The sequence below is a fragment of the Salvelinus alpinus genome, chromosome 4 (genome assembly GCF_045679555.1).
Source record: "Salvelinus alpinus chromosome 4, SLU_Salpinus.1, whole genome shotgun sequence".
Lineage (NCBI taxonomy): Eukaryota > Metazoa > Chordata > Actinopteri > Salmoniformes > Salmonidae > Salvelinus > Salvelinus alpinus.
In genome coordinates, this window is record NC_092089.1 from 39887810 (window position 1) to 39902772 (window position 14963).

The window sequence follows — 14963 nt, forward strand, 5'->3', positions numbered from 1 at the left end:
GTCATTGTTCTGTTGAAAAACAAATGATAGTCCCACTAAGCCAAAACCAGATGGGACGGCGTATCGCTGCAGAATGCTGTGGTAGCCATGCTGGTTAAGTGTGCCTTGAATTCTAAATAAATCACAGACAGTGTCACCAGCAAAGCACCCCCACACCATAGCACCTCCTCCTCCATGCTTTACGGTGGGAAATACACATGCGGAGATCATCAGTTCACCCAAACAGCATCCCACAAAGACACGGCGGTTGGAACCAAAAATCTCTAATTTTGACTCTCTAAGATTTCCACTGATTTCTTGACTGATTTCCACTGGTCTAATGTCCATTGCTCATGTTCATGTTTCTTGGCCCAAGCAAGTCTCTTCTTATTGGTGTCCTTTAGTAGTGGTTTCTTTGCAGCAATTCAACCATGAAGGCCTGATTCACACAGTCTCCTCTGAACAGTTGATGTTGTGATGTGTCTGTTACTTGAACTCTGTGAAGCATTTATTTTGGCTGCAATTTCTGAGGCTGATAACTCTAATGAACTTATCCTCTGCAGCAGAGGTAATTCTGTGTCTTCCTTTCCTGTGGCGGTCCTCATGAGAGCCAGTTTCACCATAGTGCTTGATGGTTTTTGCGACTGTACGTGATAAAAGTTATTTACATTCGTATTGACCGACATTCATGTCTTAAAGTAATGATGGACTGTCATTTCTCTTTGCTTATTTGAGCTGTTCTTGCCATAATATGGACTTGGTCTTTTACCAAATAGGTCAATCTTCGGTATACCCCCCCCCCCCCCCCCCCCCTCACCTTGTCACAACACAACTGATTGGCTCAAACACATTAAGAAGGAAAGAAATTCCACAAATTAACTGAAGGCACACCTGTTAATTGAAACGCATTCTAGGTGACTACCTCATGAAACTGGTTGAGAGAATGCCAAGAGTGTGCAAAGCTGTCATTGAAGGAAGAGGGTGGCTATTTGAATAATCTCAAATATAAAATATATTTTGATTTGTTTAACACTTTTTTTTGGTTACTACATGATTCCATATCTGTTATTTCATCGTTTTGATGTCTTCACTATTATTATGCAATGTAGAAAATAATTTAAAAAATGAAGAAAAACCCTTGAATGAGTAGGTGTGTCCAAACCTTTTTCTGGTACTGTATATATATATTTTTTTTTAATTGTGGGGGGGCACCCAGGTACTTCTCTGCAGCTGCCACCACAACATCTATCCTCTGTGATTTAGGTTCCATTTCTGTGGTACAATTGACAAAACTTTTGACCTGTAGTGTATATGGAAGGTGTAATGTCCTGTCTTCCGCTATTTGTTTGTTCCTGTCATCGCCTGCTAACCTACATTCATTAGTCACCATGACCACAAACTGACCATAACATGACTGTCTGTATGTGTCATACAGTTACAGTTCTGGCCAGTATTAAAGAATAAGGGAATGAGGCAGAGAAATCAGAGGGGTGAGGGTTGATGATAAGGGAGGTTTGAGAGCAGTGGCCTAGTCTCCAGTTAATTGCAGGCACCACATCAAATTCAGTTTGTTTACACAGTGCTCTGTTGTTGTGGTGCAGGAGAAATTCAATACTGCAATTCAGCACCAGTAAAGTATTTCCTTTGGTCAACAAAAGCAGTTTCAAATCAAATTAAACTTTATTTGTCACATGCGCTGAATACAACAAGTGTAGACCTTACCATGAAATTCTTACTTACAAGCGGTTAACCAACAGTGTAGTTCAAGAAGAGTTAAGAAAATATTTACCATATAAACTAAAGTAAAAAATTATAAAAAGTAACACAATAACAAGGCTATATACACGGGGTACCGGTACCGAGTCAGTGTGTGGGGTACAGGTTAGAGGTAATTTGTACACATAGGTCAGGGTGAAGTGACTATGCATAGATAATAAACAGCGAGTAGAGGCAATGTACAAAACAAATGGGGGGGGGTCAATGTAATAGTCCGGTGACCATTAATTGTTCAGCAGTCTTATGGCTTGGGGGTAGAAGCTGGATTAAAACAATGGATTTGGTTTGCATAATGATAAGATGTTCCGTGGTTAACCGAAAGTGCTTAAACAAGGGACAGTTTGCCCTTACTGTATAAGTGGATTTGTTTCAAACTAAAGTCGAGCTAGTAAAAAAGTTACATTGAAGACTTCCTCTCTGAGAACGCCACCTCTGGTTTCAAATCCCTAAATGCAAACAGACTCATTATGGACAAATATGACTGTAGGAAGTATTTTTATGGGTCAAGACTTTTACCCATATGCCAGAATAACCTAGCTAATGCAGGATGTTCAAATATTTACAAAATGTAGTGTGCAAGAAAACACACAAAGAACTTCTACGTTTCGGTAACAGACGTGACCAATCTACACACACTTCAGCTCAGTTCTGTCTCCTCAGTGGAAGCGTAGCCTTCCCTCAGCCTCAAACAGCTTCTCTTCCTCTTCAGAAAGACAGTTTCCTTTCAAACTGTGGGTGAGTGATGACAGAGCACATGATAATTAGGAACCAGCAATGCAATCAAAGACCCACAGCCATTACAAAGTGCAAATGGGGAAAGATGTTTTGAAATAAAAATGTATCTAAGGAATATATCAAATACTATTATTAACGTGATACACATTTTTTTAGTAATGTGCCTTTAAGTGAGCGACATTGCGTCACATTGTGTACACTCACCTGATCTCTTTGAGTGATGTGTTGTGGAAGAGAGCCTCTGACAGCTGTCTGATTCCATCCACTGTCAGCTGATTATTGATTAACCTGTGCAGAGTGGCACAGAGGGATCACTAGGTTAACCGGCTAACTTTTATTCACATTCAGAAATAACTTGTTCACTTTATGGTTAATTCTGTGGTTAAACTTCATTATTGGTTGTTGGGAGTGTGTTGAGACTGGGGCCTGCCTTACCAGAGGTGAGATAGACCTGTGTTGGATCTGATCAGCTCTGCCATGTCTGGTGCTACATCATCTGACAACTCGTTTTGCACCAACCTAGAACACCACAACACACATTTAAACTGTGTTAACTCCAAAGCACAAATACAAATTAAATATACAGAGACACATACTGTCACAGAAATTTGATGTATGAATAAGATTGTCCTACCAGAAGATTCTGAGCATTGTGTTGCCTTTCAGTGCTTCGGCCAAGCTCCTCCCACCTTCTGAAGTGATGCCATTGGCTGAGAGGCTAAGGGAGAGAAGAGCATAGAAATATAATTACTATCAGTAATTACATAAGTATACTGTATTACTTTAGGTAATGATATTACTATGAGGCAGAGTGATATACTGTAAAATAGATAGTTTCAGTGTTTCAGGTAGTTTCAGTGTTTGTGAGTTAGGGAGTTCAGTAACCTATACTGTAGCTGAATGTGCGTTTGTAAAATGATACACCAATGGGTTATACTTCCTTATTTCTGACCTTAACCGCAGTTGTGGGAGAACTATAAAAGACATGGCACAATCAGTGCCACATACAGTTGAAGTCGGAAGTTTACATACACTTATGTTGGAGTCATTAAAACTCGTTTTTCAACCACTCCACACATTTTTTGTTAACAAACTATAGTTTTGACAAGTCGGTTAGGACATCTACTTTGTGCATGACACAAGTAATATTTCCAACAATTGATTACAGACAGATTATTTCACTTATAATTCACTGTATAACAATTACAGTAGGCCAGAAATTGACATACACTAAGTTGACTGTGCCATTAAACAGCTTGGAAAATTCCAGAAAATGATGTCATGGCTTTAGAAGCTTCTGATAGGCTAATTGAGTCAATTGGAGGTGTACCTGTGGATGTATTTCAAGGCCTACCTTCAAACTTAGTGCCTCTTTGCTTGACATCATGGGAAAATCAAAAGAAATCAGCCAAGACCTCAGAAAAACAATTGTAGACCTCCATATGTCTGGTTCATCCTTGGGAGCAATTTCCAAATGCCTGAAGGTACCACGTTCATCTGTACAAGCAATAGTATGCGAGTATAAACACCATGGGACCACGCAGCTGTCATACCGCTCAGGGAGGAGACGCGTTCTGTCTCCTAGAGATGAAAGTACTTTGGTGCGAAAAGTGCAAATCAATCCCAGAACAACAGCAAAGAACATTGTGAAGATGCTGGAGGAAATAGGTACAAAAGTATCTATATCCACAGTAAAACGAGTCCTATATTGACATAACCTGAAAGGCCGATCAGCAAGGAAGAAGCCACTGCTCCAAAACTGCCTTAAAAAAGCCAGACTACAGTTTGCAACTGCACATGGGGACAAAGATCGTACTTTTTGGAGAAATGTCCTCTGGTCTGATGAAACAAAAATATAACTGTTTGGCCATAATGACCATCGTTATGTTTGGAGGAAAAAGGGGGAGGCTTGCAAGCCGAAGAACACCATCCTAACCGTGAAGCATGGGGGTGGCAGCATCATGTTGTGTGGGTGCTTTGCTGCAGGAGGGACTGGTGCACTTCACAATATAGATTGCATCATGAGGTAGGAAAATTATGTGGATATATTGAAGCAACATCTCAAGACATCAGTCTGGAAGTTAATGCTTGGTCGCAAATGGGTCTTCCAAATGGACAATGACCCCAAGCATACTTCAAAGTTGTGGCAAAATGGCTTAAGGACAACAAAGTCAAGGTACTGGAGTGGCCATCACAAAGCCTTGACCTCAATCCCATAGAAAATTTGTGAGCAGAACTGAAAAAGCGTGTGCTAGCATGGAGACCTACAAACCTGACTCAGTTACACCAGCTCTGTCAGGAGGAATGGGACAAAATTCACCCAACTTATTGTGGGAAGCTTGTGGAAGGCTACCTGAAACGTTTTGTCCCAAGTTAAACAGTTTAAAGGCAATGCTACCAAATACTAATTGAGTGTATGTAAACTTCTGACCCACTGGGAATGTGAAGAAAGAAATAGAAGCTGAAATAAATCATTATCTCTACTATTATTCTGACATTTCACATTCTTAAAATAAAGTGCTGATCCTAACTGACCTAAGACAGAGAATTTTTACTCAGATTAAATGTCAGGAATTGTGAAAAACATTAAATGTATTTGGCTAAGGTTTATGTAAACTTCTGACTTCAACTGTACTTATTCAGAGAAGTGATAACAATGACATTTCTTGCCATCCATCTCACCTGAGGTTGGTAAGACTTGGGTGATTCCTCAGGGCCTCTGCGAATGCTCTTGCTCCTTCATCACCAATGCTGTTCCCCCACATTCTGAAAAACAGGAACAATCCATCCCATGCACTCTGATAAATAAATAAATATTGTAATTGTGCACTTACCCCACGTCAAAGATAGATGTGCTCTTCTGAATGGCACTGGCCAGATACCTGCCACCCACACTGGTGAACTTGTTGCTGCCAAGCCTTTGAACAAATCAAAGTGCCAAAAATAAACATTTTAATTTATAAACAAACAATTATATAATTGATTGGACATATTAATTTACATACTTGACGACTCTTAACTTAGGACATTCCTCAATGATATGAGCGATTAGCTTGGCTCCGATGTCCGTAATGTGATTATTGTAAAGTCTGTCAAATCAAGACAACAGAAATACAGTCACAGTCACGTCATAGGAATTTGTCATACAGCATAACACAGTACTAAAGTTTGACAGGCAAGTTGACCCTGATAGACACTGACTCACCCCAGAACCTCCACCACTCTGTGTTTGATAAGCTCCTCAGCCAGTACCTCAATGCTGCTGTCTGAGATCTGATTGACACACAATCTGAAATGGAAAAACGAATTTAGCTGAAAAGTTATACTTTATAGTTAGTTATACTAGTATTTTTTATAGCAGTAAGAAATGATTTGCCAATGTTATTTGTAAACAAGTGTACCTTTCATGTTAACAGTGGCATAATATACAAACTGTTTCCATCTGCATGCATTTGAATTCCTCACCTCACCACGGTCATCTTACTGAATGAAGGCCTGAGCTGCTTGACCCCATAGTCACTGATGTTGTTGTTGTCCATGTCCACCCCTAGCCTCTTCCGCCGGTGCTGCAGCACAAAGTTGAGGGCACTGCAGTCGCCAGAGAACACATTACAGTAGCCCAGCTTGATGTAGTCAGCTGTGATGCCCTTCGCAGTCAGCTGTGCCACCTCTTTACTTCCTGTCTCGAAGATGCAGCGCAGCATCCACAGGAAGTTGGGCAGGACATGCACCTTGCTGCCCTCCTGCTCTGTGCTGTAGAGTGGCAAACCGCGGAGGTGGGACCTCACGCTGGTGGACAGGTAGGACTTGAGGACCGCCCGCTTTCTCTTCAGTAGCGTTGCAGGAACCATGTGCTCCAGCAAGCCGGCGTTGGCCTTAGACAGCAGTCCACACAGGAAGAGGTTAGCGTATTGGAGATGCTCGTTGGACTTGAACGGGTCCTTTCCCCTGGGTTTGGAGGAGCCAGCGATGCAGTGGACGACACACGATAAACAAGAAGTATTGGCCCGCCTGCTGCACTCGGTGAAGAACTTGAGGATGTTTCCTACGCTGGCCTGTTCGTCCAGAACCAGGGAGAATGCAGCCAAGAAGGACTGCAGGGTGAGGTGAAGGAACTCAAAGGTGGAAGGGTTGTCACATGCATCGTAGCGGTTGACCGGTCGGAGAAAACCCACCTGAAGGTCGTCCTCAGTCAGGCCACAGGAGGCCACCTCCTCCTGGTCGAACACAAAGCCTCCTCTCTCCATGCCCAGCAGAGCCAGCTTGGAGAAGGCTGTCAGCGGTCTCAGCCCTGCCCTGAAGGTATCAGCGGGGCACCTGGTGTTTCTCTTCAGGAGGACAGGTGGGGGAGTGGCCCCCCGGCTGAGGAAGACTTCAGACAGCAGGAGGAATATGTTAGTGAGGGTCATGCAAGCCTCTGGCAACTCAAAGTCGTCGTAGACTGAGCGCAGGTGTTTAAAGCTCTTGAAGACGATCCAGCAGAAGAGGGGGATGGAGCAGAGGCCACAGAGGTGGGGACTGGCATCCAGCTGAACTGAGACCAGGTTCCGGTGCTCCTGCTCCTTGAAGTTGAGGTTGGTGTAGGTCTGAAGGTTGGCCGGAGAGAACCCACGCAGCGCCACCCTCTTCCGGATCACCCTGCTCTGGACCTCGGTGCCTGTCCGAGCCGTCAGGACCTTCCGGGAACCATTAAGCAACTTCCCACAGAGCAGATTAATGAGCACCAGAAGGGGGTGAGTCCTCTCCTCTGGAGAAACCACCTCAGGCACATTCCCCAGGTCCAGATCAGCCTGGATCTCATCATAGCCGTCAAACGTAAAGAGAACCTTTTCAGGGAAGCGGAGGATGTAGCTGAACACCTCATTATCCGCATCCTGGTCGGGGTAGCAGTTGTATTTGAAAAGCAGGTCCCTGAGTGAGATCTCGTCTGTCTCCTTGAAAGTGCTGAACATCCTACAGCGGAACTTGAAGAAGAACATGGCGTCTGTCTGTTCCAGCTCCCTCTTGGACCACAGCCTTTGGAGCTTCTGGAGGAGGATGGACTTGCCCACCCCAGCGTCTCCCGTGATGAGCACCGTCTCTGCCTGTGAGTTAAAGACACCCTGCTCTCCCAGGAGCTGCTCCAGACCCTCCAGGTGGCCCAGGCTCTCATTGCGGTCATTCAGGAGCTCCATCAGGGTGTCTGTATAGAGCTCCTCCAGCAGGGTTTCCTCTCGCTGGGCGTAGGAGGCAATGAAGCGTGTGTCTCGGCCCAGCTCGTGCCTCAGCTTCTCACAGTACCTACTAACTGAGAAGAGGGGGGTAGGGAGAATACACTGCAGTCTGATTCTCAACCACTGATATTCAGCCAAAATATACAGTAGTTGCCCTCATGATTCTCTAATAGCTTACATTTTTAATGCACTGTATTTTTTTTTATTGTTAAGTAAAATTCCAATAACACATATGAAGTGCTGCACCATACAGTCTACTGACATACTTACTAGGGTCCGTGTTCTTCACTGGTATGTCCCGTATGAAGTCTGATGGCTGGTAGTTGATCTCTTTAAGCCATGGTTGGAGGTCTATGTATGCATCATAAACTTTGTAGAGAATATATAGGAAGTATTCACATGCCTGCTTCCCTTTGCTTTGGACCAATTCCAGGATTTTACGCACCTGCACAATGTCAATCATAAGTAAATCATATTTACTTTACAGTGATTCAATATTTAAAAATAATTTGGCAGCTAACAGTTTCCCTATTTTACGCACCTGCACAATGGCAATCATATTTACTTACCAGTGATTAATATTTAATGAATATTACTTCCCACATTTTGATTAATGTGGCCAAACAGGATTTTTCACAGGTAAGATACTGGCAGCATACCAAATATCATTGTATTGCAAAATCAAGTATTGTCTTTATATTTTCTCATCTTAAAATCAATTAGTCCATTTTAGTTAGGGCCTAGTAGGCTATTAGTGAATGCAAGAGCATGTCTTTGTGATGGGTACTTTGTCATTTAATGTGTGTGGTCCAAATGGACATGTATCCTCTCTGAAACCCTCCCATGGTAAATTACCTGGTCTGTCTTGGTGGCTGCGCGCTGGATGATTTCTGCATCCTCGATACACAGAAAACCACTTTGTAGGAGGTTATCCATAATGCACTGCGTGCTCTTCACCTGGGAAACCAGTAGCGCACGGTGCAAGGTGAGCATTTGGACAGTGGACACATGGCCCGTTAGTCCAGCAGGGGCTTCCTCGGCACTGGAGTCCATAATATACATGGCTTCAGCTGCCTGTATTTACTGGAAAATGTAAGAAGGAATTCTAGTCAGATAACCAGTTAGGAGAAAGGGATCCAACAGTACGGATAAAATATATTTATAGTAATCTATAATAGGCTATCGCGTACGGTATACGTATATGGGCTGGCTATACATACCGTCAGAACCTTTGATAACATTGTTCTTAGCCGCGCTGTCCTAGTCCGCCGCGGAAAAACTCGGGAACCACAGCTCTCCCAAAAACAAATTCCAGTCTTGGTTATTAAACCATTAAATAGCGTATGACAGGATAATAACAAAACGTTTCTCCAGGACTGTTAGAATATGAATCTAGTTTTGTCTCAAACAATGTCAGGAGTAAAAAAAAACACTGAACACATTACAGGTTATTTGAGGAAGTGAAACCAAAAACAGCCTTGGATGCGCGTAATTTCGCCTCCGACTGCGACCGCGCTTTTGGCATGCTGTTATCTGCTTATTTTTAATATAGGGTTTTCGCAACTTGTAATTGCTCCACGGTAAATCAGGCTTTCCCAAACATGTCCTAATAATTAGAAAGATTGCATAGAAAACCAGGTGTTTTAATCAGCGTATGCTTACTTCGATTTGAACTTTCGCCGATTAAAATAACCAGTGACTATTGACTATTGCATAATAGTGTCATAATCAGTTTAATGTCAAATTATTACTGTGCATGTAAACTTACTCACTCGTAACCAAAGAAATAAGACGATTTAGCTACCTGTGTGATGTGACACAAACCCATCGTAGTAAACGTATGTCAATTTGCTACGGAGACTAAATGTGTTTTGTGTGTAATCCGCTTTTTACTCAAGCATCCGATCCATCGTGTTGAATTACTGTTGCCAATTTAACATGAGTAGCCCATAGCCTACAGATGATTGTCTTTTCCACTGTTTTAATTAAATAAAACCAATACAAATGTATTGCGTGAGGTCCCACACGTTTAATAAGGAGGATGGGATCCACCCAAATCATTTGGGTTCATGGATCCTTTCACAGCATTATAAGGCTGCGTTGAGACAATGATTTATCAATAACCCAAACCCAGCTCAGTTAATCCCTACCATAATGACACAGAGTTCACGAAATCAATAATTTGCTAGTAACAGATGACATTCATATTCTGACTATCTCTGAAACTGAGTTAGATAATACCTTGATACAGTGGTAGCAATACAAGGTTATAACATTACAGAAAATAAACACATGCCAATGGTGGAGGTGTTGCTGTTTATATTCAGAACCACATTCCTGTAAATATTAGAGAGGATCTCATGTTAAATACTGTTGAAGTAATATGGCTACAGGTTCATCTGCCTCACCTAAAGCCCATTCTGGTGGGAAGCTGCTACAGACCACCAAGTGCTAACAGTCAGTATCTGGATAACATGTGTGAAATGCTTGATAATGTATGTGATATCAACAGAGAGGTATATTTTCTGGGTGATTTAAATATTGACTGACTTTCATCAAGCTGCCAACTCAAGAAAAAGCTTCAAACTGTAACCTGGTTCAGATTATCAGTCAACCTACCAGGGTAGTTACAAGCAGCACAATAATCAAATCATCAACATGTATTGATCACATCTTTACGAATGCTGCAGTCATTTGCTTGAAAGCAGTATCCAGATCCATCTGATGTAGTGATCACAATATAGTAGCCATATCAGGAAAACCAAAGTTCCAAAGGCTGGGCCTAATATAGTGTATAAGAGGTCATACAATATGTTTTGTAGTGATTCCTATGTTGTTGATGTAAAGAATATTTGTTGGTCCGTGGTGTGTAATGACAGACGCTGCACTTGACACATTTATGAAATTGCTTATTCCAGTTACAAATAAGCATACACCTATTAAGAAAATGACTGTAAAAACTGTTAAATCCCTGTGGATTGATGAGGAATTGAAAACTTGTATGGTTGAGAGGGATAAGAGAAATGGAATGACAAATAAGTCTGGCTGCACAACAGATTGGCAAACGTATTGCAAATTGAGAAATCATGAGACTAAACTGAATAAAAAGAAGAAGAAACTACACTATGAAACAAAAATAAATGACATGAAGAATGATAGTAAAAAGCTTTGGAGCACCTTAAATGAAAGCTCCATCATTCATTATTAAAAAAAATTTTTAACTAGGCAAGTCAGTTAAGAACAAATTCTTATTTTCAATTGACATCCTAGGAACAGCGGGTTAACTGCCTTGTTCAGGGGCAGAACGACACATTTGTACCTTGTCAGCTCGGGGATTTGAACTTGCAACATTTCGGTTACTAGTCCAATGCTCTAACCACAAAAGCAACTGATATTGCCAACTGCTTTAATGATTTTTTTAATTGGCAAGATTCGTAAACTTAGGCATGACATGCCAGCAACAAACGCTGACACTACATATCCAAGCACACTACCGTTCAAAAGTTTGGGGTCACTTAGAAATGTCCTTGTTTTTGAAAGAAAAGTTAAAATAACATCAAATTGATCAGAAATACAGCGTAGACATTGTTAATGTTGTAAAGAACTATTGTAGCTGTAAACGGCAGAATTTTAATGGAATATCTACCTAGGTGTACAGAGGCCCATTATCAGCAACCATCACTCCTGTGTTCCAATGTCACATTGTGTTAGCTAATCCAATTTAATCATTTTAAAAGGCTAATTGATCATTAGAAAACCCTTTTGCAATTATGTTAGCACAGCTAAAAACTGTTATTCTGATTAAAGAAGCAATCAAATTGGCCTTCTTTAGACTAGTTTCTGGAGCATCAGCATTTGTGGGTTCAATTACAGGCTCAAAATGGCCAGAAACAAAGCACTTTCTTCTGAAACTCATCAGTCTATTCTTGTTCTGAGATATAAAGGCTATTCCATGCGAGAAATTGCCAAGAAACTGAAGATCTCATACAACTCTGTGTACTACTCCCTTCACAGAACAGCGCAAACTGGCCCTAACCAGAATAGAAAGAGGAGTGGGAGGCCCCGGTGCACAACTGAGCAAGAGGACAAGTACATTAGAGTGTCTAGTTTTAGAAACAGACGCCTCACAAGTCTTCAACTGGCAGCTTCATTAAATAGTACCCGCAAAAAACCAGTCTCAACATCAACAGTGAAGAGGCGACTCCGGTATGCTGGCCTTCTAGGCAGAGTTGCAAAGAAAAAGCCATATCTCAGACTGGCCAATAAAAAGAAAAGATTAAGATCGGCAAAAGAACACAGACTCTGGACAGAGGAACTCTCAGCCTTGAAGGGAAGCAAAAGTCATTTCGCTACCTAAGAATAGTAAAGCCCACTTTACTGGCTCAAATAGCCAAACAATCAGTTACAACCCTGAGTAAACTTTTGGGGAAAAAATTGTTTGACCAGATATGCTATTTTACAGTAAACAAATTGACAACCAACTTTCAGCATGCTTATAGGGAAGGACAGTTTGTTAGACTTCAGTGTGTCTTTTGACATTATTGATCATAGTCTGCTGCTGGAAAAAACATATGTGTTATGGCTTTACACCCCCTGCTATATTGTGGATAAAGAGTTACCTGTCTAACAGAACCCAGAGGGTGTTCTTTAATGGAAGCCTCACCAACACAATCCAGGTAGAATCAGGAATTCCACTGGGCAGCTGTTAAGGCCCCTTACTTTTTTCAATCTTTACAAATGACATGCCACTGGCTTTGAGTGAAGCCAGTGTGTCTATGTATGCGGATGACTCAACACTATACATGTCAGCTACTACAGTGACTGAAATGACTGCAACACTTAACAAAGAGTTGGAGTTAGTTACAGAGTGGGTGGCAAGGAATAAGTTAGTCTAAAACTTAAAGCATTGTATTTGGGACAGATCATTCACTAAACCCTAAACATCAATTAAATCTTGTAATAAGTAATGTGTAAATTGAGCAAGTTGAGGTGACTAAACTGCTTGGAGTAACCCTGGATTGTAAACTGTCTATCGTGACTGTGAAGCAACACAAACATAGGCACAGACACATGCTTACACACACACACGATAACATACGCACTATACACACACGTACACATGGATTTTGTACTGTAGATATGTGGTAGTGGTGGAGTAGGGGCCTGAGGGCACACAGTGTGTCGTGAAATCTGTGAATGTATTGTAATGTTTTATAATGGTATAAACGGCCTAAATTTTGCTGGACCCCAGGCAGCAGCTAATGGGTATCCATAATAAATACAAATACCTATAGAAGAACGCGTGGCCATTGCTGTGGTGAGAGAGAGAAGTGTGCCTGTATCTCTCACAGAACTAGAAAGACATTCACTTTCTCTCCCTCTCTCTGCTCTGATAGACATGAGCTTGCAACTCTCATCTCTCCAGCATTGCACTTCATTTGTTTCCTTACAGAATCCTAGCCACGGGAAGGGTGCTGAGGGTGCCACAGCACCCCTGATGATTGAAATACATTTGCCAGAGTTATACAATGGCTGCTCTCTGTTCAGAGAGAAATGAAATAATTCAGAAGACTACATCAGGAGTAGCCCTATAATTTAGACACAGAGGATCAATAGATTATAAAAAAATATCCTAGCTGTGGATTGTGTGTATCCAAATCACAAGGCACGCCAGTTGGGAACGTGCGGCAAATCTTTCAGTGAACATGCAGCCAAAACAGGCCTTTCGCGGTATTTCAGCAGTTTTGTTTTACACAAGGGCATCAGCAATCACGGGTGAGTGAGCTGTGCTTCATTGGGTGAGTCAGTGAAACGAGAAAACTTTTTTAGGACTATAATTTCCTCCTCATATTGTATAATATGGGTGTCTCCACATGCCTAGGTGATTGATGGATTCAAGACAGGGTCGTTTTTATTGATCTCAGATTCTCAGTTTGTCAGTGTCAAAGTAGGCTATCATTCCAATCATTTGTGAGGTTAAAAAAAAATCTGCTCAAGTCTTCAGTCATCTAAAATGATGCAGAATTGCATGAAATGCCATAATAAAAGGCCAACATTTTCCCGGCGCATAGGCTACAAACTTTTCCCCCCATGTTTGCAACTTTTGCAATCACCTCTACTCTACTGCTCTATGCCAGTAGCAAAAGCTATTATAATGCATGCAATGCTCTATTATAAAGGTATTTTTTCCTATGCATTCCAGTACCGCACAGCTAGTTATCTAGGCTAAATTAGCTAGATGTCTAGGCTACTCACCATACTATAGGCTACGGATTTGAGTCACCACTAGAATAGTTATTTTTATGTTATTGAGTAGGCCTATATCTTTGTTTAATCAAATTATTAATCTAACAATAAAAATTATTATTATTGTAATGTAATTTAACATGTTGCAATAATGTTCACTAAAGTAGAAGCTCATCTTTTGTTTATAGGTATTTTCACTTGGTAATGAGTAATAAGTGATTATATAGAAATTGCTCATAGGTAACTATAAAGTTACACTTCACCTTAAATAGCTAAATCCTGTGAAAGAACTAGTGACAACCTTGTACTTACCCAGATATTACAGATGTACTCTGTGGTGTATTAATGTGTTTATTTTCTCACTAAATATTTATTTGATTAGAATCTGGAATGGCAACCCGTATGGTAGACCTTAGTCAGTGAGGCTGACATATATCTAAGCTGTTATTGTAAACTCAACCAAGTTAACCCAGATGGTACACTTTTGGGGGGCAAGTACAAGCAACATTATTGAGTGGAGATTTTGAAGAGTGCATATTCACAGTAAGGTCATTCGAGTTTATTGAGCCTCCAACCTTTGTAATCTCGGTCGCCCAGCGCATCTGTCCACAAGAGACTACAACCTTGTGACATTTATTACTGAATCAGATGCAGCTGAGAATTTAGTGGAAACTTGCACCTATCAAGTGTACATGCACCTAGCCTACAGTGCATTCAGAAAGTATTCAGACCCCTTCCCTTTTTCCACATTTTGTTACATTACAGCCTTATTCTAAAACATTTAAATCTTTTTTCCATCTCATCAAGCTACACACAATACTGCATAATGACAACGTGATTTACATAAGTATTCAGACCCTGTGCTATGAGACTCGAAATTGAGCTCAGGTGCATCCTGTTTCCATTGATATTCCATGAGATGTTTCCACAACTTGATTGGAGTCCACCTGTGGTAAATTCAATTGAATGGACATGATTGGGAAAGGCACACACCTGTCTATATAAGGTCCCACA

The 14963-nt window shown here is 41.3% G+C and overlaps 1 protein-coding gene across 2 annotated transcripts; it reads right to left on the reverse strand.

The window, feature by feature from the left end:
• Positions 1–1640: 1640 nt before the first annotated feature.
• LOC139573501 (nucleotide-binding oligomerization domain-containing protein 1-like) lies at positions 1641–9165 on the reverse strand. Of its 2 annotated transcripts, XM_071397010.1 has the most exons (12): positions 8924–9165; positions 8559–8786; positions 7974–8148; positions 5956–7777; positions 5696–5779; positions 5496–5579; positions 5325–5408; positions 5173–5256; positions 3125–3208; positions 2926–3009; positions 2695–2778; positions 1641–2484 (listed from the first exon to the last, which is right to left on the reverse strand). In XM_071397010.1, exons 2-12 carry the CDS (start codon positions 8763–8765, stop codon positions 2412–2414), a joined length of 2865 nt encoding a protein of 954 aa, XP_071253111.1. In that variant the 5' UTR covers positions 8766–8786; positions 8924–9165; the 3' UTR covers positions 1641–2411. The 2 variants fall into 2 exon arrangements, with proteins under 2 accessions (XP_071253111.1, XP_071253112.1); XM_071397011.1 differs by lacking the exons at positions 8559–8786; positions 8924–9165 and having other exon boundaries at positions 5956–7773; positions 7974–8109.
• Positions 9166–14963: the final 5798 nt, after the last annotated feature.

What these genes read in the sequence shown, in the direction of transcription:
- LOC139573501 (XM_071397010.1), bottom strand. Translation starts at nt 8,765, where the DNA reads ATGTATATTATGGACTCCAGTGCCGAGGAAGCCCCTGCTGGACTAACG. An exon ending in AGTAAGATGACCGTGGTGAG is followed by an intron (nt 5,780 to 5,955) that starts GTGAGGAATTCA and finishes TTTCCATTTCAG; the next exon opens with ATTGTGTGTCAATCAGATCT. An exon ending in AGAGTGGTGGAGGTTCTGGG is followed by an intron (nt 5,580 to 5,695) that starts GTGAGTCAGTGT and finishes TTGATTTGACAG; the next exon opens with ACTTTACAATAATCACATTA.